Source organism: Hyperolius riggenbachi, chromosome 12 (genome assembly GCF_040937935.1).
Source record: "Hyperolius riggenbachi isolate aHypRig1 chromosome 12, aHypRig1.pri, whole genome shotgun sequence".
Classification (NCBI taxonomy): domain Eukaryota; kingdom Metazoa; phylum Chordata; class Amphibia; order Anura; family Hyperoliidae; genus Hyperolius; species Hyperolius riggenbachi.
This window is the reverse complement of record NC_090657.1, coordinates 7,710,204-7,733,062: the sequence shown is the minus strand read 5'-3', so window position 1 is coordinate 7,733,062 and position 22,859 is coordinate 7,710,204. Positions and strand designations below refer to the sequence as shown.

Genomic DNA, 22,859 nt, shown 5'->3' with positions numbered 1-22,859 from the left:
AGACCTGAGGAAGCGGCTTGGCCGCGAAACGCGTTGTCATTTGTGCCCCAATAAAATTTGAGAAACTTCAACCACCACTGTACATGTGAGTTGCACTACTATAAGGTAGGACTATAAGTACCTTGTGTGAACTATTACACCCAGCTCAAGAATCACAGATACACATCCACGGGCGCCTCCTAGCTCTTCCCAGTCCTTTTTACCCCTGCACAGGGGTGCACACTTGGAAGTCCTTCCAGTGGCATATTTTTTCTCTTGGAGCTGCGACCAATCCCATTATCGGAAGCAAGGCCGAGTGAGGATGGTACTTCCTCACATGCGAGTAAAGTGGTTGCTTATGGATAGCAACCTAATCTTCCTAATGATCTACTCACAAGATACTCAGCTAAAATGTTAAATGTAATACATCCACTAATGCAGCCAAAGGATTGGAGGAGACACTCTCATAATCTTAAAGAGAATCTGTATTGTTAAAATCGCACAAAAGTAAACATGCCAGTGCGTTAGGGGGCATCTCCTATTACCCTCTGTCACAATTTCGTCGCTCCTCGCCTCATTAAAAGTGGTTAAAAACAGTTTTAAAAAGTTTGTTTGTAAACAAACAAAATGGCCACCAAAACAGGAAGTAGGTTGATGTACAGTATGTCCACACATAGAAAATACATCCATACACAAGCAGGCTGTATACACCCTTCCTTTTGAATCTTAAGAGATCATTTCTGTGTTTCTTTCCCCTGCATCTCTCATGCACTGAAGTTTCAGGCTGCTCTTTTCTTCCTGCAAACAGCTTTGCCCTTGTCTGTAATTCCTCAGTATGTGAAAGCCCATCCAGCTCAGAGGACGATTTATCCAGCTTGTAAAAGATAAGAGAGAAGCTGCTCTAATCTAAATAATACACAGGCAGTGTGCATAGAGGGGCCTGGAAGGGGGAGTTCATCACAGAACCACAACACTGAAGAACTTGGCAGCCTTCCAGACACAGGCCGACAAGTCTGACAGGGGAAAGATACATTGATTTATTACAGAGACAGTGATAGTATAAAGTGCTGCAGTAAGCCAGAACACATTAGAATAGCTTTTGGAACTCTTTAACGAGGAACTCCGACCAAAAATTGAACTTTATCCCAATCAGTAGCTGATACCCCTTTTACATGAGAAATCTATTCCTTTTCACAAACAGACCATCAGGGGGTGCTGTATGACTGATATTGTGGTGAAACCCCTCCCACAAGTAACCCCTCTCACAAGAAAAGTTCGAACTTTTGTCAGTTTCCTGTCTGTGAACCTTGTTGCATTGTGGGAAATAGCTGTTTACAGCTGTTTCCAACTGCCAAAACAGCAAGCAGCAGCTACATCACCTGCCAGCAGTAAAATGTTCACTGGAGTTCCTCTTTAATATTGAGGCATAATCGCCTCAGAAATGCTGCAGGGCCCGCATTTGCGTTTGGGATAAAAATCGCATCGCTCTGGTGTGATCCATCCCATTGAATTGCATCAGCCAAGCACTTTTCGAAGCGCTAGCATTTTTAAAAGCGCTCAGAAGCGCTCTTGGTGTGCACCAGCCCTTAGGTGTGACTGGGGAGCAGGAGGTGTGTTACATTTGGTGTTATTGCTCTCACACTCTCTCATACTGCCATGGAGGTCGGTCGGTAATGCACTGCTGACTTTGCAGCAGTTTGGGCTCTTCCAGCACAACGCAACGTGACGGGGTAAGTGTGCTGGGCCCCATTGCGGCTGTATAGCGATCCCTGGCCAAAGCGCTGCGGCTGCGTATAGACCCCCTGGAAACCCCGTCAGGAAATTTATTGCTCTTTCTTTTGATACATGTTTGTAGTAAAAATGTTTCTGTACCGTGTTAGCCAAACAATATATGTAGGTAGAAAAAAACAAAGTCTTGCAAAAATAATACCTTTTAATGGCTAACTGATAAAGTTAAATAATGCAAGCTTTCTGGGATCTAGTCCCCTTCTTCAGGCATATTTATATTTTTACCTGCATTAGTGTTTTACTTCAGCTAACATCTGGAAATATGCCTGAAGAAGGGGACTAGATCCCAGAAAGCTTCTACTAACATCTGGAAATATGCCTGAAGAAGGGGACTAGATCCCAGAAAGCTTCTACTAACATCTGGAAATATGCCTGAAGAAGGGGACTAGATCCCAGAAAGCTTCTACTAACATCTGGAAATATGCCTGAAGAAGGGGACTAGATCCCAGAAAGCTTGTGCTAACATCTGGAAATATGCCTGAAGAAGGGGACTAGATCCCAGAAAGCTTGTGCTAACATCTGGAAATATGCCTGAAGAAGGGGACTAGATCCCAGAAAGCTTGTGCTAACATCTGGAAATATGCCTGAAGAAGGGGACTAGATCCCAGAAAGCTTCTGCTACCATCTGGAAATATGCCTGAAGAAGGGGACTAGATCCCAGAAAGCTTGTGCTAACATCTGGAAATATGCCTGAAGAAGGGGACTAGATCCCAGAAAGCTTGTGCTAACATCTGGAAATATGCCTGAAGAAGGGGACTAGATCCCAGAAAGCTTGTGCTAACATCTGGAAATATGCCTGAAGAAGGGGACTAGATCCCAGAAAGCTTGTGCTAACATCTGGAAATATGCCTGAAGAAGGGGACTAGATCCCAGAAAGCTTGTGCTAACATCTGGAAATATGCCTGAAGAAGGGGACTAGATCCCAGAAAGCTTCTGCTACCATCTGGAAATATGCCTGAAGAAGGGGACTAGATCCCAGAAAGCTTGTGCTAACATCTGGAAATATGCCTGAAGAAGGGGACTAGATCCCAGAAAGCTTGTGCTAACATCTGGAAATATGCCTGAAGAAGGGGACTAGATCCCAGAAAGCTTGTGCTAACATCTGGAAATATGCCTGAAGAAGGGGACTAGATCCCAGAAAGCTTGTGCTAACATCTGGAAATATGCCTGAAGAAGGGGACTAGATCCCAGAAAGTTGCATTATTTAACTTTATCAGTTAGCCATTAAAAGGTATTACTTTTACAAGACTTTTTTTTTTCTACCTACATATTTTCATACATGTAAAATTACACTACTGTTAGGTTTGCTACTGAAAGTGACATGTACTGCATTTAAAAGTATACTTTTTCCCTTCGAACATTTAAAATCGATTTTCTCAAAAACTATAAGCTCTTTTTGAAAAATTGTTTTTTTTTCTCCTATTCCCAATGATCTACCTAAAAAATCCTACCAATTTGGGGTTTCTAGCATTTAAGGTGGATTTGCTATTAACCGTTAAAGTCTGCGGGTTTTTAAATGTGTATTTTTTTTCCTTTGAAACTTTAAAATCGATTTTCTCAAAAACTATAAGGTCTTTTTGAAAACTTTTTTCCCTCTTGTAGCCACTGGGGGCCCCTACAGGCTCTGGGGCCCTGGGGCAAGTGCCTCCTTTGCCTCTATGGTAGCGCCGGCCAGGGGCGCCGCGAGGCATAAAGCAAACCAAGCGGCCACTTGGGGCCTCAAGATCGTAGGGGCCGCGGCGGCTCAGTGACGTCGGCGTGACGTCACTTTTTTCCCGCAGCCCCGCGGGGCTGGCAGAGCAGAGCAGGGCAGAAGGGCTACTGGAAGATGGCCGCCGCCGAAGCCCTGCTCTGGAGACTATTTATGTCTCCAGTACAGGGCTTCGGGTGGCCATCTTCCCGTAGACCTGCATTCAATCAGCGCGGGAGATTGGAGGAGGGAGGGAGCTCCATGGGAACTGCGCGCCTGAGGAGCCGGCCACCGGCAAGGAGAGGAGACGGGGAGAGAAGACTTCTGCCAGTGCCAGGTGAGTAAATTCTTTTCTTTTTGCAGCCCTTATCTGCTGAAAATGTGCCCTAATTGCATTTGATATCTGCTGAACTGTGCCCTAATTGCATTTGATTTCTGCTGAAAATGTGGCCCTAATTGCGTTTGATTTCTGCTGAACTGTGCCCTAATTGCGTTTGATTTCTGCTGAACTGTGCCCTAATTGCGTTTTATTTCTGCTGAAAATGTGGCCCTAATTGCGTTTGATTTCTGCTGAACTGTGCCCTAATTGCGTTTGATTTCTTCTGAACTGTGCCCTAATTGCATTTGATTTCTGCTGAACTGTGCCCTAATTGCATTTGATTTCTGCTGAAAATGTGGCCCTAATTGCGTTTGATTTCTGCTGAACTGTGTCCTAATTGCGTTTGATTTCTGCTGAACTGTGCCCTAATTGCGTTTGATTTCTGCTGAAAATGTGGCCCTAATTGCGTTTGATTTCTGCTGAACTGTGTCCTAATTGCGTTTGATTTCTGCTGAACTGTGCCCTAATTGCGTTTGATTTCTGCTGAAAATGTGGCCCTAATTGCGTTTGATTTCTGCTGAAAATGTGCCCTAATTGCGTTTGATTTCTGCTGAACTGTGCCCTAATTGCGTTTGATTTCTGCTGAAAATGTGCCCTAATTGCGTTTGATTTCTGCTGAACTGTGCCCTAATTGCGTTTGATTTCTGCTGAGAATGTGCCCTAATTGCGTTTGATTTCTGCTGAAAATGTGCCCTAATTGCGTTTGATTTCTGCTGAACTGTGCCCTAATTGCGTTTTATTTCTGCTGAAAATGTGGCCCTAATTGCGTTTGATTTCTGCTGAACTGTGCCCTAATTGCGTTTGATTTCTGCTGAAAATGTGCCCTAATTGCGTTTTATTTCTGCTGAAAATGTGCCCTAATTGCGTTTGATTTCTGCTGAACTGTGCCCTAATTGCGTTTGATTTCTGCTGAAAATGTGGCCCTAATTGCGTTAGATTTCTGCTGAACTGTGCCCTAATTCCGTTTGATTTCGGCTGAAAATGTGCCCTAATTGCGTTTGATTTCTGCTGAAAATGTGCCCTAATTGCGTTTGATTTCTGCTGAAATGTGGCCCAAATTGCGTTTGATTTCTGCTGAAATGTGGCCCAAATTGCGTTTGATTTCTGCTGAAATGTGGCCCAAATTGCGTTTGATTTCTGCTGAAATGTGGCCCAAATTGCGTTTGTTTTCTGTTGAAATGCTGCACAAATTGCGTTTGTTTTCTGCTGAAATGTTGCACAAATTGCGTTTTTATTTTCTGGTGTCTGGGGTAACTGTTGCTGCATTTATTATTTAATGGTCATAGTTGGCTATATTTGCTGTGCTACGGCTAAGCTCCGCCCATACAATGTCATAGCCACGCCCATTTTTTGGCGCGCCTCAACCGCCCCCACATCCATTTTTCCCCGCAAACAGCCCCGCCCCAATCCGCCCTCCCGCTCCACCCACATGTCATGGCCACGCCCACTTATGCGGGATAGCCTTACCCATTTTTTGCCGCTGCGCAGGATAGGACCACTTACTACAGTCCGCTTGGGGCCACAAAAACCTTAGCTGCACCCCTGGCGCCGGCCCTGCTGAGGGGTACATCATTATACTTAGTTCAGGCGTACTTTAATTCATTCTGTGATGCTGTCCAGGCATTATTTTATACCAGCTGGTGGCGCCTGCTATACTGCACAGGACAGAAGGAGCGCTTGCACCATCTCTCAGGATTTTGTGTGTGCTATCCCTCCCCATGCGTGTCATCCCACCGAATGTGCATGAGCGGGGCGGGGCAAGAGGGGGCGTGCCCGGCACAGAAGGGCACACATACAGCAGATGGCTTGGAAATTATTATAGCTAAGAAGGAAGCATGCTGTTTGATTTTGAGAGGAACATTTCCCCTGTCCTAATGCTCACCACATGTGTACTTTAATATAATTCTCTTAGCTATTAATTTTGAAGGACCACTATTGTGAAAAAGTGTAACATTTAAAATACACAAAGCAATAAGAAGTACTTTTCTTTCAGAGTAAAATGAGCTGTAAATTACATCTCTACTATGTTGCCGTCACTTACAGTAGTTAGTAGAAATCTGACAGAACTGACAGGTTTTGGACTAGACCATCTCCTCATGGGGGATTCTCAGCATGGCCTCCATTATTTATAAAGACACTCCCTGTAAAGGATCTATACAGTGACCAGCCTCCCTGCTCACTGCGCATTTTTGTTGGCAGTTGGACAGTGCAACTGCCATGAGCAGATGAGCTGGTTCAAAACCTGTCGGTTCTGTCAGATTTCTACTACCTACTGTAAGTGACAGCAACATAGGAGCAAAGTCATTTATGGCTCATTTTACTCTGGACGAAACGTACTTCTCATTTCTATTTATCACATGTACTTTAAATTTTACGATTTTTGCGATAATGGTCCTCTAAAATGATTGGATTTTTTTGCTTTTGGTTCACCCTATAGATAAAATGATTGTATTTGAGTAAATATAACAACAGCTCTATTTTGCATAAATGTAATTATTTAATCAAAGACCCATCCCCACCCACAGCGATTTTTGCAAACGATTTTGTGCGAGAAATGATTTTTCGCACAATATCACTCAAAATCTTTGAGCAAAAATTTGTTAAATGATGTTTAAAAATGCACGCCACCTGTAGCGATCGTTCGTTTTTGAATGACCGACATGCACAATAAAGTCGTTGAGGATCGTTCCGATCCCCATTGACCTGCGTGAGTTTTACCGCAATCATATTAATGATCGTTTACATGATTGTTTATTTTCCAGTGTCGCAAACGACGCTTGCGATCTGCCAGATGGATCGGGGAAACAATTGTTCAGCGGAGATCCCCAATCCATCTGGCCGCATCTGCCAGTGGGTAAGTCGCTTAACAATAACAAGTGAGACATGTGGCCTGCATGAGTGTAAATAAATTAGCATCTGTCAAGCCATGTTACCCCCCCCCCCCTCCCCCCCCCCCATTGTACTTCCTTGTACTTCCCAAAAGAGAAGTAATTGTGAGTCAATAGAAACCTAATGAGTTGTAATTTAAGCTGAGTGGCTAAACTATTTCGCTGGAGGAAGTGACCGGCTGTCACAATAGCTACACAGTCAAATAGTTCAGAAAAAGACACGTGTCTATGAAGTTCAACTTCTTGATCCTCACTGCACTTCAGTCCACAGGAAGAAACACACAAGAGCACAAACTGATATCACCTTACTTCCCACACCTGGTAATCATAGGCCTTCAAGGTAAGGAGAGCAGCCAAGGACCTTTTACAGACAACTATAGAATTTGCCATAACTATTGTCCACATCTTATCTCTTACTGGGAAGAACCCCTTTCTAAACAGGTGGTATCATCTATTTCCTGCATATACAGGATCTTCTCAAAAAATTAGCATATTGTGATAAAGTTCATTGTTTTCTGTAATGTACTGATAAACATTAGACTTTCATATATTTTAGATTCAAATACACACAACTGAAGTAGTTCAAGCCTTTTATTGTTTTAATATTGATGATTTTGGCATACAGCTCATGAAAACCCAAATTTCCTATCTCAAAAAATTAGCATATTTTGTCCGACCAATAAAAGAAAAGGGTTTTTAAAACAAAAAAAGTCACCCTTCAAATCATTATGTTCAGTTATGCACTCAATAGTTGGTCAGGAATCCTTTTGCAGAAATGACTGCTTCAATGCGGCGTGGCATGGAGGCAATCAGCCTGTGGCACTGCTCAGGTGTTATGGAGGCCCAGGATGCTTCGATAGCGGCCTTAAGCTCATCCAGAGTGTTGGGTCTTACGCCTCTCAACTTTCTCTTCACAATATCCCACAGATTCTCTATGGAGTTCAGGTCAGGAGAGTTGGCAGGCCAATTGAGCACAGTAATACCATGGTCAGTAAACCATTTACCAGTGGTTTTGGCACTGTGAGCAGGTGCCAGGTCGTGCTGAAAAATGAAATCTTCATCTCCATAAAGCTTTTCAGCAGATGGAAGCATGAACCCACTTTTGAACCAGAATCAGCGGCAGAAGCGCTTGACCTAGGCTACAGAGAAGCAGCACTGGACTGTTGCTCAGTGGTCCAAAGTCCTTTTTTCGGATGAAAGCAACTTTTACATGTCATTCGGAAATCAAGGTGCCAGAGTCTGGAGGAAGACTGGGGAGAGGGAAATGCCTGAAGTCCAGTGTCAAGTACCCACAGTCAGTGATGGTCTGGGGTGCCATGTCAGCTGCTGGTGTTGGTCCACTGTGTTTTATCAAGGGCAGGGTCAATGCAGCTAGCTATCAGGAGATTTTGGAGCACTTCATGCTTCCATCTGCTGAAAAGCTTTATGGAGATGAAGATTTCATTTTTCAGCACGACCTGGCACCTGCTCACAGTGCCAAAACCACTGGTAAATGGTTTACTGACCATGGTATTACTGTGCTCAATTGGCCTGCCAACTCTCCTGACCTGAACCCCATAGAGAATCTGTGGGATATTGTGAAGAGAAAGTTGAGAGACGCAAGACCCAACACTCTGGATGAGCTTAAGGCCGCTATTGAAGCATCCTGGGCCTCCATAACACCTGAGCAGTGCCACAGGCTGATTGCCTCCCTGCCACGCCGCATTGAAGCAGTCATTTCTGCAAAAGGATTCCCGACCAAGTATTGAGTGCATAACTGAACATAATTATTTGAAGGTTGACTTTTTTTGTTTTAAAAAACACTTTTCTTTTAATGGTCGGATGAAATATGCTAATTTTTTTAGATAGGAAATTTGGGTTTTCATGAGCTGAATGCCAAAATCATCAATATTAAAACAATAAAAGGCTTGAACTACTTCAGTTGTGTGTATTTGAATCTAAAATATATGAAAGTCTAATGTTTATCAGTACATTACAGAAAATAATGAACTTTATCACAACATGCTAATTTTTTGAGAAGATCCTGTATATGTTTCTGATTTTGTGATAAAAGAGAGACATATGATCAGGGGCGTAGCAATAGGGGGTAGCGACCGCATCGGGGCACCTTGGGCCAGTGGAACCCCAAAGGGCCCTCCCTCAACTGCAGTATTAGCTCTCTAATGGTCCTGTGCTCATAATTATCACATCTATAGATACTTTGAATAGTGGTAATCATTAACAAACTGCTCCCCATCCCCTTCTTGCTCCTCTGACAGTGTGGTTGCCAATGGCAGGTTTTGGTGCGCCGTATCAATTATGTATAGAGTGCTTGAGGGGGCCCCAATGTAAAACTTGCCCTGGGGCCCATAGTGCCCTCACTACGCCACTGCATGATTGTCTAGTGTTTTACAAATGGCAGTGTCAGTCAGTGACTTTCTTCCTCCTCCTCACTCTTCGTGGCCATGGCCATATGCACTTTTGCACGCCAGATGTGTCTGTCAATCACTGGTCCTTTCAGCTGCTGCATAGGCCAAAATCAGATGAACAGAAAACCAGAGGAACTGCAGCAACCAATGGGTTAAGTCGGCTTTCTGATTCCTCTAGTACAGGCCTGGGCAAAGTTGGCCCTCCAGCTGTTAAGGAACTACAAATCCCACAATGCATTTGCCTTTATGTGTCATGACTGTGGCTGTCAGACTCCTGCAATGCATTGTGGGACTTGTAGTTCCTTAAAGTGGATCCGAGATGAAAAACTAACTATAACAAGTAACTTGTCTATATATCTTATCTAAAGTTTATATAGTTTACACAGCAAATCTAGCTGCAAACAGCTTTGAGGGCTCGTTTCCACTATCGCGAATCTGCATGCGTCCAACGCATGCAGATTCGCACATGGTATGCAAGTGGGTGGGCCTGTTTCCACTGTAGCGTTGGTGATGTGCGTTTTTTTCAGCGGTAAAAAAACGCACAAAAGAGCCAACGATTTCGCCTGCGTCGGGAATCCGTGCGAATCGCCGCTAATGTATTTAATAGTAAAAACGCATGCGGTTTTTACATGCGTTTTTACCCGCGATTTCGCGTGCGATTTCGCACCTTTTCCAATTTTATTTTGCCCTGGCAGTGTCATGGTTAATTTCGCATGGCACCCTGCCATGCGAAATCGCACGCGAAATCGCGGGTAAAAACGCATGTGGAAACGCATCCGCATGCGTTTTTACAAGCGTCGGAATGCGGCCGAAATCGCGTCGCAACAGTGGAAACAAGCCCTTATAGAATGTGATTATTTCTTCCTGTGATACAATGACAGCAGCCATGTTTGTAAACATTACACAGAGGCAGGCTTATCCTTATCTTGATCACTAAGCCTGTGAAAAAAAAACTAATCCCCCCTCCTCCCTCCACCCCTCTGCCTCTGAAATCAATGGCTAGTAACACCTCCCCCTCCTCCTGCCCAGACTGAGCTCCCATGAGCCCTTGCTACTGCCAAGGCTCTCTGAAAACCTGTGGGCGTGGTTTATTTAGTTTATAGGGAATTAGAGTATTAAAACAAAACAAAAAAGTATTTGGCTTGAAGAATGCCCTATAAACTATATGAAAGGAACACAATTATGCAATGAGTAAAAGTTCACCTCAGATCCACTTTAACAGCTGGAGGGCCAAGTTTGCCCAGGCCTGCTCTAGTACATCTTCACAAAAACTTGCATCATGCTCTTTGTAAGCTACCCGGTGATTTTGCAATTTTGCAGAAGTAGCTCAGTGGATCACTAAACTTTCTTCTCCTTCAGTTCGGTTCTGAAGGACAGGGTTGGCAATTTGGAATCAGCTTGATTTTTTTACTAGCAGACCATTAGGGGTTAAACCATTAGCAGTTGGGCCCTTCCTTCTTCCACAGCAAGAGATGTGGGCCCTGATATGTCAAGCTTGCTCTGACACTGCCTCACTTCCTCATAGCAGATAAACTTGTGGTTTCCTCTGTGAAACTGTAATATGTTGAGCGGCATCCGAGGAGAAAGCTCCATGTAAGCTGCCAGTAACTAGGCTGTGATGTTACTTCGTAGGCTCTTTGTAGGTGGTTAGTAAGCAGTTCTGCTCAGCAGTTTCAAAGCACCTCTGAACTGTAATCATTTCCACCAGCCTGGAATTATTGGGTGACACGAGTGATGTGACAAAGAGATTGCAAATTAAACCTGACTTTTGCAGAGCGGAAATTGAGGTAAAACGGTATTGCCTTGCTACTTGCGGACAAGCGATGAACTGAGGAGGCATTTGCGTAGGGCAACGTGTGAGAAGCGGCTCATCGGGCGGTATGGACCCACCTGAGAACACGATGGAAGGATCACCTGATGGGAATGCAGAATTGGAGGTATGCAGTCCATGTCCTCTTCTGTTCAGTCTGATCATTATTGTTATGTCTCAATTAAATTTTGTAGCTGGTTAGAAAGAAACTCATGCCTACCCTGTACTGGGGATGTATATCAAGCAGCCTTGATAAAGAAAATAACAGAAGACTAGGAACCCAACATGGTGTAGTAAGTCGGGTAATGGGCAAAATAATATGAAAGGAAGGCTACTCACAAACCAGGGTTGCCAAACAGCAACCAACTTCAGCACATGTGGGAAACGTCCGTCCTGCACTCGGTTGTAGACTGACTTACTGGGATAGTACAATAATACAATACAATAACATTTCTATAGCGCTTTTCTCCCATAGGACTCAAAGCGCTTAGGCTCTCTCAGATTCAGTAATTGGTAGATGGATGAAGTATTCACACAACAAAAGTTATATTTCTGCAAATGCCAAACTGAACAGGTGGGTTTTCAGTCTGGATTTAAACACGTCTAGAGATGGAGCTGTCCTGATCTGTTGAGGTAAGGCGTTCCAAAACGTAGGAGCAGCATGACCGAAGGCTGGTCACTCTCTCTGAAAGATGAGAGACAGAGGGCCATATGCAATTCACTTTTTCACCTGAGTTTTCTCCTAGAAGACAATTTTTCATTTTCTATTTAGACTCATTTTTACGCACTTTGCAATTGAAAAAAGTATCAAAAAGTAAGTTAAAAAGTGCTATCAAAATTATTTTAAGTATTTTCTTGCTTTCTGGTGGTTTAAAATGCATTTTATTGACAAGTATAAAATTATCACCTAGGTGAAAACTCAGGAGAAATAGTGAATTGCATATGGGCCAATGTCTCTTCCCTCCAAGAGGGTATCTGTATACTGGTAAGGGGGATAAGAGGCACCCAATAGGTGTAGAATATAGTGGGCAATAAAGTAATGAGGTAAGATTAGCTTACATAAAAATGAAGGTCTAGGCCTGTATAAGCAGGAAAATGTATTGCACAAAAAGACAAAATCAGAAGGAAGGGAGCATCGCTCCAATAAGAGAAAGCAGCGTGCCGCCAGGTCTATCCCAAGTGCCTCTGAGGGAGTACAGACCAAGCACAACAGAAAAGGCCGGCACCGCTGTCTGTATTTCAAGCCCTTTTATTCGCACTGCTGCCACTGGGTGCAAATTAAAGAGCTTGAAATACAGACAGCGGTGCCGGCCTTTTCTGTTGTACTTGCACAAAAAGACAACGCATTTCGTGGGCACGTTATTACCTGAGGAAGTGGGATTGTAGAGCAAACAGAAGTGCATTAAAAGGGAAATAAAAACTCGAGATGCTAGCATAATATTGCCCCTGTTTAAGTCTCTAGTAAGGCCACATCTGGAATATGGAATTTAGTTCTGGGCACCACATTACAAAAAAGATATTGCAGTTTTAGAGCAGGTGCAGAGACGAGCAACAAAATTGATACGTGGGATGGAAGGTCTCGCTTACCAAGAAAGGTTAGATAAACTGGGTTTATTTAGTCTAGAGAAAAGACGCCTTAGAGGAGATCTAATTAACATGTATAAATACATCAGAGGGCAATACAATAGCTTGGCGGATGAGCTGCGCATGGACATGATCTGCGCATGGAGGAAAAACGTTTTAGCCATTTATTTAGGAAAGGGTTCTTTACAGTAAGAGTGATTAAGATGTGGAATGCATTTCCACAGGAAGTCGTTATGGCAAACTCTATACCTGCATTTAAAGGGGGCTTAGCTGCTTTCCTTGCTTTGAAAGACATCCATGGCTACAATTACTAGGTTATGCCTAATGATGTTGATCCAGGGATTTTATCTGATTGCCATCTGGAGTCGGGAAGGAATTTTTCCCTTTTGGGGCTAATTGGACCATGCCTTGTGGAGGGTTTTTCGCCTTCCTCTGGATCAGCAGGGGTATGTGGGGGACGGGCTGGAGTTGTACTTTGTACTGGTTGAACTCGATGGACGTATGTCTTTTTTCAACCAAAATAACTATGTAACTATATGTAACTATGTAACTATGTATCCACGGGCCTCAGTATGAAACTACTATCTGCAGGGGAGTCACAGGTTATGGTAGGAATTCCACCAAGTCTCTAAATGTCCATGCAAAACATACACCAGATCCAATCTGGACTCGACCCATATTAAGAGATGCTTCTCCAACAGCTTACATTTTATTTGTTAGCGGTGATACAGCATAGAAATGAGCACACCATTGCTATAACAAATAAATAGTGCTTATTTCTATGCTGTACCACCGCTAACAAATAAAATGTAAGCTTTTGGAGAAGCATCTCTTATTAAAGTGGACCCAAATTAAAAATACAAGATTTCAGAAATAAAATCTATTTTCTAACTTATAATAATAAATAGCAGCCTTTTTTCAGCTGCATGATGACAAATATAAAATATGTTACATTTATTGGAGGAACCCCTCCCTTCCTTTCCTATTGCCGGGACAGAATCCGGCAGACTGGTGGAGGAGATAAAAAACAAAACACAGGCTGCTACTGATGATGTCACAGGGGAGGTGATCTCAGCTTGTGTGAGATTTCACATAGACCACGCCCCTGTGAGGGAGGGTAGCTGATGACAAACACACCCATGATCTAAAACCTCCTACTAAGCTCAGCCTGTAACAACACTGGTTATGGATAGAGAAGGGTGAAAAGCATGCATGTCAGCTGAAAATGGAGGAAGATCTATGTTGCCTCCTCCACTTTTATTCAGTTGTCGTCTCCCCACATGCAAACGTCACTCAACCAAAAACAGGCCTTCAGGGTAAACCGTGTTAGTACACGGTGTTCCCTGTCTGGCAATCGGCAAAGCAGGAAGTGACACGCTCTTGTGGTCACTTCCTGTTTCGTGTATGCGGAAGTGCACGGAAGCATATGACTTCCGTGTTGATGCAGATCGCCGCAGGAGCCACGTGGTAACTTAGGTGTGCCCTAGCATTAATTTGGCCACTCCCGGCGCTGTGTACCGCAACATGGGAAGTATGAGCTTCACCATAGACCTTCATTAGGCTGTGGTAGCAGTGTGGCAATTTGGACCGCGCCAGTGTGAAACGGCCCTCAAGGTTAGCATCAGCATCATCAACCTTTAGAAACTTCTTAAGACTATGCAGAGTCAGGCTTTGTAGCACTACACACAAAGATGAATGTCGGAGTAGTAGTCATAAATGCAGGGCAGAAGGTCGGGGGAGGGGCTAGGAGTATCGTGTTTACTAGTGGGAAACCTCTGAAATGAAAGTTCTTGTGATCCCTGTGTGCATGTTTATTATTACACATTAGATTGTGGTTTGTACAAAGTCATCATTATCACACATAAGAAGCTTGTTCTACTTTCTGCACATCTCATCTTCCTCACAGTCCTTCCTCTTTCTTTCTTATTTCCCTTAGCTCATTTTAGTTTACTTATAGTAAGTGCCTTTTTACTTATAGTTTAAAGCGAACCTACAGACTAAAAATCTACTCAGCAGCACTGAAAAGGCTTGGTGTCTCTTTAACAGTTTCACGCCATCAGAACTTTGTTTTTCTTACCCACGCCTCATTTTTAGCTGCACAGAAGCTAAGCTCCGCCCATCAAAGAAATCTGCCCCAGGCATTTTTCCCTTGATGCTGTGCAAAGCATGATGGGATGGGATTTCTGATGTTGTTGTTATCGTTGCCTAGCAGCTGGGAGGGGTGATCAGGACACAGGGCAGTTGGAACTGTGTCTCATGCTCCCTGTCACCTCCTTTCAACCAAAAAGATGGCTGCCCCCATGAAATCACAAACATTTGCCTCTTCTTTTAAAACAGGGTGGGTAAGAGATTATATTACCTATCTATTGTAATTAACATAACTAATGTAACTTAACCTTCTTGCCGGTTACCCCGAGCTCAGCTCGGAGTAACCTGCGTAGGAGGATTTCTCAGGCCCCGCTGGGCCGATTTTCAAACTTTTTTTTCCCTACACGCAGCTAGCACTTTACTAGCTGCATGTGGTACACGATCGCCGCCGCTACCCGCCGATTCGCCGCTACCCGCCGCACCGAGCCGCCCCCCCCCCCCCAGACCCCTGCGCAGCCTGGCCAATCAGTGCCAGGCAGCGCTGAGGGGTGGATCGGGATTCCCTCTGACGTCCATGACGTCGGTGACGTCATCCCGCCCCGTCGCCATGGCGACCGGAGAAACCCAGCAGGAAATCCCATTCTGTACGGGATTTCCTGCTTACTCTGATTGCCGGAGGCGATCGGAGGGGGTGGGGGGATGCCGCTGCTCAGCGGCTATCATATAGCGAGCCCTGGGCTCGCTACATGATTTAAAAATTTTTTTTTTTTAAAGTGCTCTGCTGCCCCCTTGCCGCGGGAATTAGACCGGCAAGGGGCTTAATGACAGTATGTTTGTTTAGGCTGAAGTTACTCTGGCTATCCTGTTGATTTCCTTGCCTCTAATACATTAAGCCATAGACCCTGAACATGCATGCAGCAGATCAGGTGTTTCATTCCTACATTATTGTCAGATCTGACAAGATTAGCTGCTTTCTGGTGTGATTCAGACACTACAGCAGCCAATTGGATCAGCAGGACTGCCAGGCAATTGGTATTGTTTAAAAGAAAATAAAAATGGCAGCCTCCATATACTTCTCATTTCTAGTTCCCTTTAAAAGATCATTGGACAGTGAAAATGTAGAATATCTACCAGACTAGGGAAAGAGGCATAAGTGAAAAATGTGTTTAAAATATACACACAAGTGTGAAGTATGGTTGTTTTAGCAAAACAAAAGTATGTCTTCTTAAAACAGAAGGTATTTGCGATAATACATATATGGTTGTTTCAGGGAACATATTTGGATTTGCTGCTGTTGTTTTGGGCACCACCCCTTTCAACATTGGTGAAATCCCCATTCCTGGTGCCTAACCCTTAGCCTTCTACATACAACTGCCCCTCTAGGTACACAAAAGACCATTCTGTTAAAGCGGACCCAAACCAAACATTTTTTTAATTCAGAATATTTAGTTGCACCACTCTGACACATACAAAGATAAATAAACACTCCTTCAAGCCTATGAGCATTTCAGTGCATGCTTTTCACCCTTCTCTTTTCATAACTAAGGTTATACAGGTGGCAGCCATTACTTCTGATCTTAGTAGCAGGTTTTAGATCATGAGTGTGTGTGTCATCAGCTACCCTCCCTCACAGGGGCGTGGTCTATGTCAAATCTCACACAAGCTGATATCACCTCCCCTGTGACATCATCAGTAGCAGCCTGTGTTTTGTTTTTTATCTCCTCCACCAGTCTGCCGGATTCTGTCCCGGCAATATGAAAGGAAGGGAGGGGTTCCTCCAATAAATGTAAAATATTTTATATTTGTCATCATGCAGCTGAAAAAAGGCTGCTATTTATTATTATAATTTAGAAAATAGATTTTATTTCTGAAATCTTGTATTTTTAATTTGGGTCCACTTTAACTACTTTTTTTTGTTTCTTAGACCCTAACTTTAGCATGTATGTTGTTGAAGTATATCTCCAGTAAAAATAAACATTTATTGTCTCATATAATCTTTAGCTCCCCCTTAATGAAAACACCCTTCCTCAGAAAAATCACTTTACTTTAACTTTCAAATTACCCTCCTGTTGCTTAACTTTAACCTCTTTTTTTTAACATAGCCCCCCCCCCCCATTCTAACACCATGCACTCTATTCCCTGAATCTAGCCCACATTGTTGTTGCCAAAGTATCTACAGATTTTGAAATGTTCTCACCCCAAATGGTCTTTAGAGACTTTTGCAGGCAGCAGTTAGGGAAGTAGCGCTTTCCAGACACACTGCTTAGCATGTTCTCTTCTACAGCATGTTCTCTAGAGATGGCTCGAACCTCAGATTTTGGGTCCATGGACCGCGGATGCGAACTGCCGTAAAAGTTTGCGGACAGGCGGAACCGGGAAAACCGCCATAGACTTCAATGGGCAGGCGAACTTTAAAACCTACAGGGACTATTTCTGGCCACAAAAGTGATGGAAAAGTTGTTGGTGCACACGTTGGCGAGATACAGGGCTGTATCTATGCAGTGTCACCCACAAAGAGAGCTATGGTATAGCAAGTTAAATCACAAATACAGTGGAAAGATATGCAATGGTAATAAAGTGTGCTGCCAGTGGTGGGACTACAAATCCCAGCTGGCCTGGCAACTGTCTGTGGGCTCTATCTATGCAGTGTCACCTACAAAGAGAGCTATGGTATAAGAAGTTAAATCACAAATACAGTGGAAAGATATGCATTGGTAATACAGTGTGCTAGGCCCGGCACAGTACAACAAGTAGGCCCAGCTGTGACAGCCAGGGCTGTATCTATGCAGTGTCTATGTCACACACACAAAAAAAACACATCAGAATATTAGCTCTCAAATCAACTTTTGTGGGGTGCTTTCAGCAACAAATTTCAGCGAGGAGCAAGCTAACAAGAGCCTAACTAACGCTTTCCCTAGCTCCAAATGTCTTTCCCTTCCTCTCACTACAGCAGCATCAGCAGACTGAGAACATGGCCAAGGCTGCAGCGTTTTTATGGGGGGGGGGGGGGGGGGGAGTCCAGAAGGGAGTGTAGCCTGATTGGCTTCCATGTGTCTGCTGACCATGATGTAGAGGGTCAAAGTTTAGCCCAATGACGAGGTACAGGAGGTGGGTCGAATGCGCTATGTGTTCTCTAACCGCCACGGGCGCGGGTAGCTAATATCAGCGCATACTACTCGCCGGGCGAACCGTTCGGGCCATCTCTAATATTGTCTTCCACAGGCCCCCACAAGAACAATACCCACAGGGCAAGGGTTATCCCCCCCCAACAGATCACTAGAGGGGAGATTATTAGCTTTACTTTAGATTTCTGGCCAAAACAATCAGGAATAATGGTAATTTTGGCTCAGGAAAATGTAAAGTGTGTATGTAGCTTTACTATAGTAGATACACACATCTTGTCTTCTTCATGGCTTCATCACTGGTGCTGAATTCACCACCCTCCAAATCCCTTCCGTCTCTGTTGAAATAATTAGAGAGCTATTGAAGGCTAACATGACTGGATGCCTGGGGGTATCTCTAAAATCTTCTTCGGTCTTCGACAAAATATAAATGGGAATACCGTAATCAATTACATATAAGCTTTCAGTTCCCACTCTAATGATCTACTCACATGATACTCAGCTAAAATGTTAAATGTAATATTATCCACTAATGCAGCCAAAGGATTGAAGGAGACACTCTCATAATCTTAAAGCGGATCCGAGATGAAAAACGAACTATAACAAGTAACTTGTCTATATATCTTATCAAAAGTTTAGATTGTTTACACAGCAAATCTAGCTGCAAACTGCTTCAATAGTTTATGATTATTTCTTGCTGTGATACAATGACAGCAGCCATGTTCTGCTTGTGATCGTTACACACAGGCAAGCTGATCTGCATCTCCAGCCCTCAGCCTGTGAAAACCTAATTCCTCCTCCTCCCTCCTCCCCTCTGCCTCTGAAATCTCTGGCTAGTAACACCTCCCCCTCCTCCTGCCCAGACTGAGCTCCAATAAGCCCTTGCTACTGTCTGAAAATGCCAAGGCACTCTGAAAAGCAGTGGGCGGGGCTTGTTTAGTTTACAGGGAATTAGAGTATTAAAACAAAAACAAAAAAAGTATTTGGCTTGAGGAATGCCCTATAATCTATATGAAAGGAACACAATTATGCAATGAGTAAAAGTTTATCTCGGATCCACTTTAATTGTTCAATAATCTTATAACCTCTTGTTTTTGGTATAATTATTACTTTCCCACCCTTAGCTGTCCATGTCCATGTTGTAGAGATGTTCTCTTTTGCATCAGATTAGTAAGAGAACTAAATTATCTCAGGTAAGACAACACAGACAACAGTTGTGTGAAAATTCCTTTTCTCACAAGTTACTATCTAAAACTAACATATTGTTTTTTTTTTTTCATGGAATTCATCTTAAAAGCCTAGTAGTAAGTGTTTCACTCTGTTTTATGTTCTTGTTTGTCACACAGAAGGAGTCTTCACTTGGTCCCCATCGCATCACCCGTAGAGAGGTAAGACAAGATGCTAGACTAGATTTGCCATATCATTCCAAAATCTCTTTCTCATTTTCTACCATCATTGGGTTTAAAACAGGCTAGGTACGGACGGAAAGGAACAGTCAACTCAACAAATAATAAATCCACGAAGATCAAAGACGATGAACCTAAAGTCTCTCCATCAGTTCAGGTATTACACATATTAGCATAATACCATAATATGTATGTCGCCAAGAGGCATTATTTGAATATAAAATAGTGTCTCACAAAATAAAATGGGACAATCATATATTTTACTCCATACTCAATACTATAATCTTGTATTGACTACAATTCTGTACACAAGAATCTGTTTTTTAAAAACCAAAAAGGAAAAAATGAATTTTATCGTCAGATCATGCAGCTATCATGTTGGAAAGGATTCAGTGCTGCTGAAAATAAGTGGCCAAACGATAGCTTTACTTGTATTTGGAAATTTTGTAGTAACAGAGCTTATAGCTGATCTCCATTTGTTTAGCTTTGAAACTTCATTTAAAGAGAAACTCCGACCAAGGATTGAACTTTATCCCAATCAGTAGCTGATACCCCCTTTTACATGAGAAATCTATTCCTTTTCACAAACAGACCATCAGGGGGCGCTGTATGGCTGATATTGTGGTGAAACCGCTCCCACAAGAAACTCTGAGGACCGTGGTACTCCTGGCAGTTTCCTGTCTGTGAACCTTGTTACATTGTGGGAAATAGCTGTTTACAGCTGTTTCCAACTGTCAAAAAAGCATACAGCAACTACATCACCTGCCAGCAGTAAAAATGTCACCGTGTAATAAATGTCAGAATGTAAATCAGGGATTTAAAATATTTTACAATAAGGAAACACTGACTAAATAATTTATACATAATTATTGTAAAAATGAAGCACTTTTTTATTACATTATTTTTACTGGAGTTCCTCTTTAACTTCAAAGGAATTATCCCCTTTGAGATAAGTACTCTGCTTTTGACCTCAGCCTGCAGAAGACACTGTGCTATAAATTCTTGGAATGCTTTGATGTCTCTCTGCTAGCAGAGGATATAGAAACTGAAACCAGAGGTCCTCTATTATTGTCTCACACTGCCCCTTAGTGACAAGAGGCCATAAATACACGTTACAGCAGTACTAATTAGTAGCAAGGAAATTAACAAATAAGGAATAATACAATTGGCCTGCAGCACTTGCAAGTCTGTAAATAATATGACTGCTAAAAGGTTAAAAGAAGCATCTTTTCATGACATTTCAGTAATACTGTGTTAACTTTTCTTATTCAGAGAAATCTGCTTTATGGTGAAGCTTTATATACCCTAATACACCGCATGGGTGTTCCTGAGGCGGAGCATATTTTTGATTCTGACCAGCTATATGAATATCTGCAAATGGTAAGAAACCTAAATATCTGCATTTCATGAGCTATGATCTAATGATGGGGCCAGTAGTGATAGAACAGGTGAGAGGGGGTCTGAACAACACACCGCACTGCGCAATCTGACAAAATATACACTAGAAGCGGAAAATATCACAGTTTACACAAGACAAGGCCAAGAACATTTATGTTGTGATTTTATTATTATTTTTTTTTATCTAATTGATAATATAAAAAGTGACAAATTGTAACACAAGCAATGGTATTTTTCTTCTTTTTTTGTTTGGAGTTGATTTAAAAAAACTTCCCTCAATGAAAACACTAGGGGTGAACTAAAATGCCTCAGACAGTCTCCCGAAAATTTCCTTGAACTTCGGGGAGGTACCGCAAATTTTCAGCAAACAAATTTCATGAATTCTAAGGTCGACTTTAAAGGTTAAAGTCGGAAATTAAACCCAGCATTTCTTCTTTGCTCTAAAAAAAAATATTTACAGCATATTATAGACAACCAGCATTTTTTTTTACAAGAACAGCATTCAAAGGATTACACACAGGACTGAAAAGTTCAGTGCAGAGAAATCTGGACTCATCCGAAGTGTAGATAATGTTATCTTGTGTTTACTTAAAGCGGACCCAAACCAAACATTTTTTTTTTATTCAAAATATTTAGTTGCACCACTCTGACACATACAAAGATAAGTAAACGCTCCTTCAAGCCTGTGAGCATTTCAGTGCATGCTTTTCACCCTTCTCTTTTCATAACTAGGGTTATGCTGGTGGCAGCCATTTCTTCTGAGCTTAGTAAGAGGTTTTAGATCATGGGTGTGTTTGTCATCAGCTACCCTCCCTCACAGGGGCGTCGTCTATGTGAAATCTCACACAAGCTGAGACCAACTCCCCTGTGACATCATCAGTAGCAGCCTGTGTTTTGTTTTTATCTCCTCCACCAGTCTGACGAATTCTGTTCCGGCAATATGAAAGGAAGGGAGGGGTTCCTCCAATAAATGTAAAATATTTTATATTTGTCATTATGCAGCTGAAAAAAAAGGCTGCTATTTATTATTATTAGTTAGAAAATAGATTTTACTTCTGAAATCTTGTATTTTTAATTTGGGTCCACTTTAACTGTATGAAGTGAGGAATGTGACACATTCTCTGACTGTGCAGAAGCTCCTGGACACAGACAGAAATTCAAAGCATTTCTGCCTTCAATACATAATGAATAAAACCAGTTATGAATAAAATGCAAAGTCAGCTCTCAAAGCAAAAAACTGTACTTTTGGGAACGTGTAATTTCTAAATGAATAATAATACTTATGCACAAAGGCAAGTATGATAATTGTATGGCATATAAAAAGTAGGAAAACATGTTTTTATTGAATATTATGTCAGGGTTTTATACCGCTTTAATAGCAAAGCCCTTGTACATGTTAGAACCACCACATTTGCTAGGTACAAAAGGTTGCAAAAGTATTCGGCCCCCTTGAAGTTTTCCACATTTTGTCATCTTACTGCCACAAACATGAATCAATTTTATTGGAATTCTACATGAAAGACCAACACAAAGTGGTGTACACGTGAGAAGTGGAATGAAAATCATACATGATTCCAAACATTTTTTACAAATAAATAACTGCAAAGTGGGGTGTGCGTAATTATTCAGCCCCCTTTTATCTGAGTGCAGTCAGTTGCATATAGACATTGCCTGATGAGTGCTAATGACTAAATAGAGTGCACCTGTGTGTAATCTAATGTCAGTACAAATACAGCTGCTCTGTGAGGGCCTCAGAGGTTGTCTAAGAGAATATTGGGAGCAACAACACCGTGAAGTCCAAAGAACACACAAGACAGGTCAGGGATCAAGTTATTGAGAAATTTAAAGCAGGCTTAGGCTACAAAAAGATTTCCAAAGCCTTGAACATCCTACGGAGCACTGTTCAAGCGATCATTCAGAAATGGAAGGAGTATAATGGCACAACTGTAAACCTACCAAGACAAGGCCATCCACCTAAACTCACAGGCCAAACAAGGAGAGTGCTGATCAGAAATGCAGTCAAGAGGCCCATGGTGACTCTGGACGAGCTGCAGAGATCTACAGCTCAGGTAGGAGACTCTGTCCATAGGACAACTATTAGTCGTGCACTGCACAAAGTTGGCCTTTATGGAAGAGTGGCAAGAAGAAAGGCATTGTTAACAGAAAGCATAAGAAGTCCCGTTTGCAGTTTGCCACACAAGCCATGTGGGGGACACAGCAACCATGTGGAAGAAGGTGCTCTGGTCAGATGGGACCAAAATTGAACTTTTTGGCCAAAATGCAAAACGCTATGTGTGGCAGTAAACTAACACTGCACAT

General features: G+C 42.6%; 1 protein-coding gene across 1 annotated transcript in view; it reads left to right on the top strand.

The window, feature by feature from the left end:
* LOC137540893 (protein unc-13 homolog D-like) overlaps positions 1–22,859 on the top strand; it is a 155,997-nt gene that overhangs the window by 57,998 nt on the left and 75,140 nt on the right. The window contains exons 3-6 of the mRNA XM_068262079.1: positions 10,907–11,069; positions 19,083–19,124; positions 19,207–19,299; positions 20,415–20,522. Coding sequence (XP_068118180.1) covers positions 11,013–11,069; positions 19,083–19,124; positions 19,207–19,299; positions 20,415–20,522 — 300 coding nt within the window. The 5' untranslated portion in view covers positions 10,907–11,012. The remainder of the gene's footprint in view (positions 1–10,906; positions 11,070–19,082; positions 19,125–19,206; positions 19,300–20,414; positions 20,523–22,859) is intronic.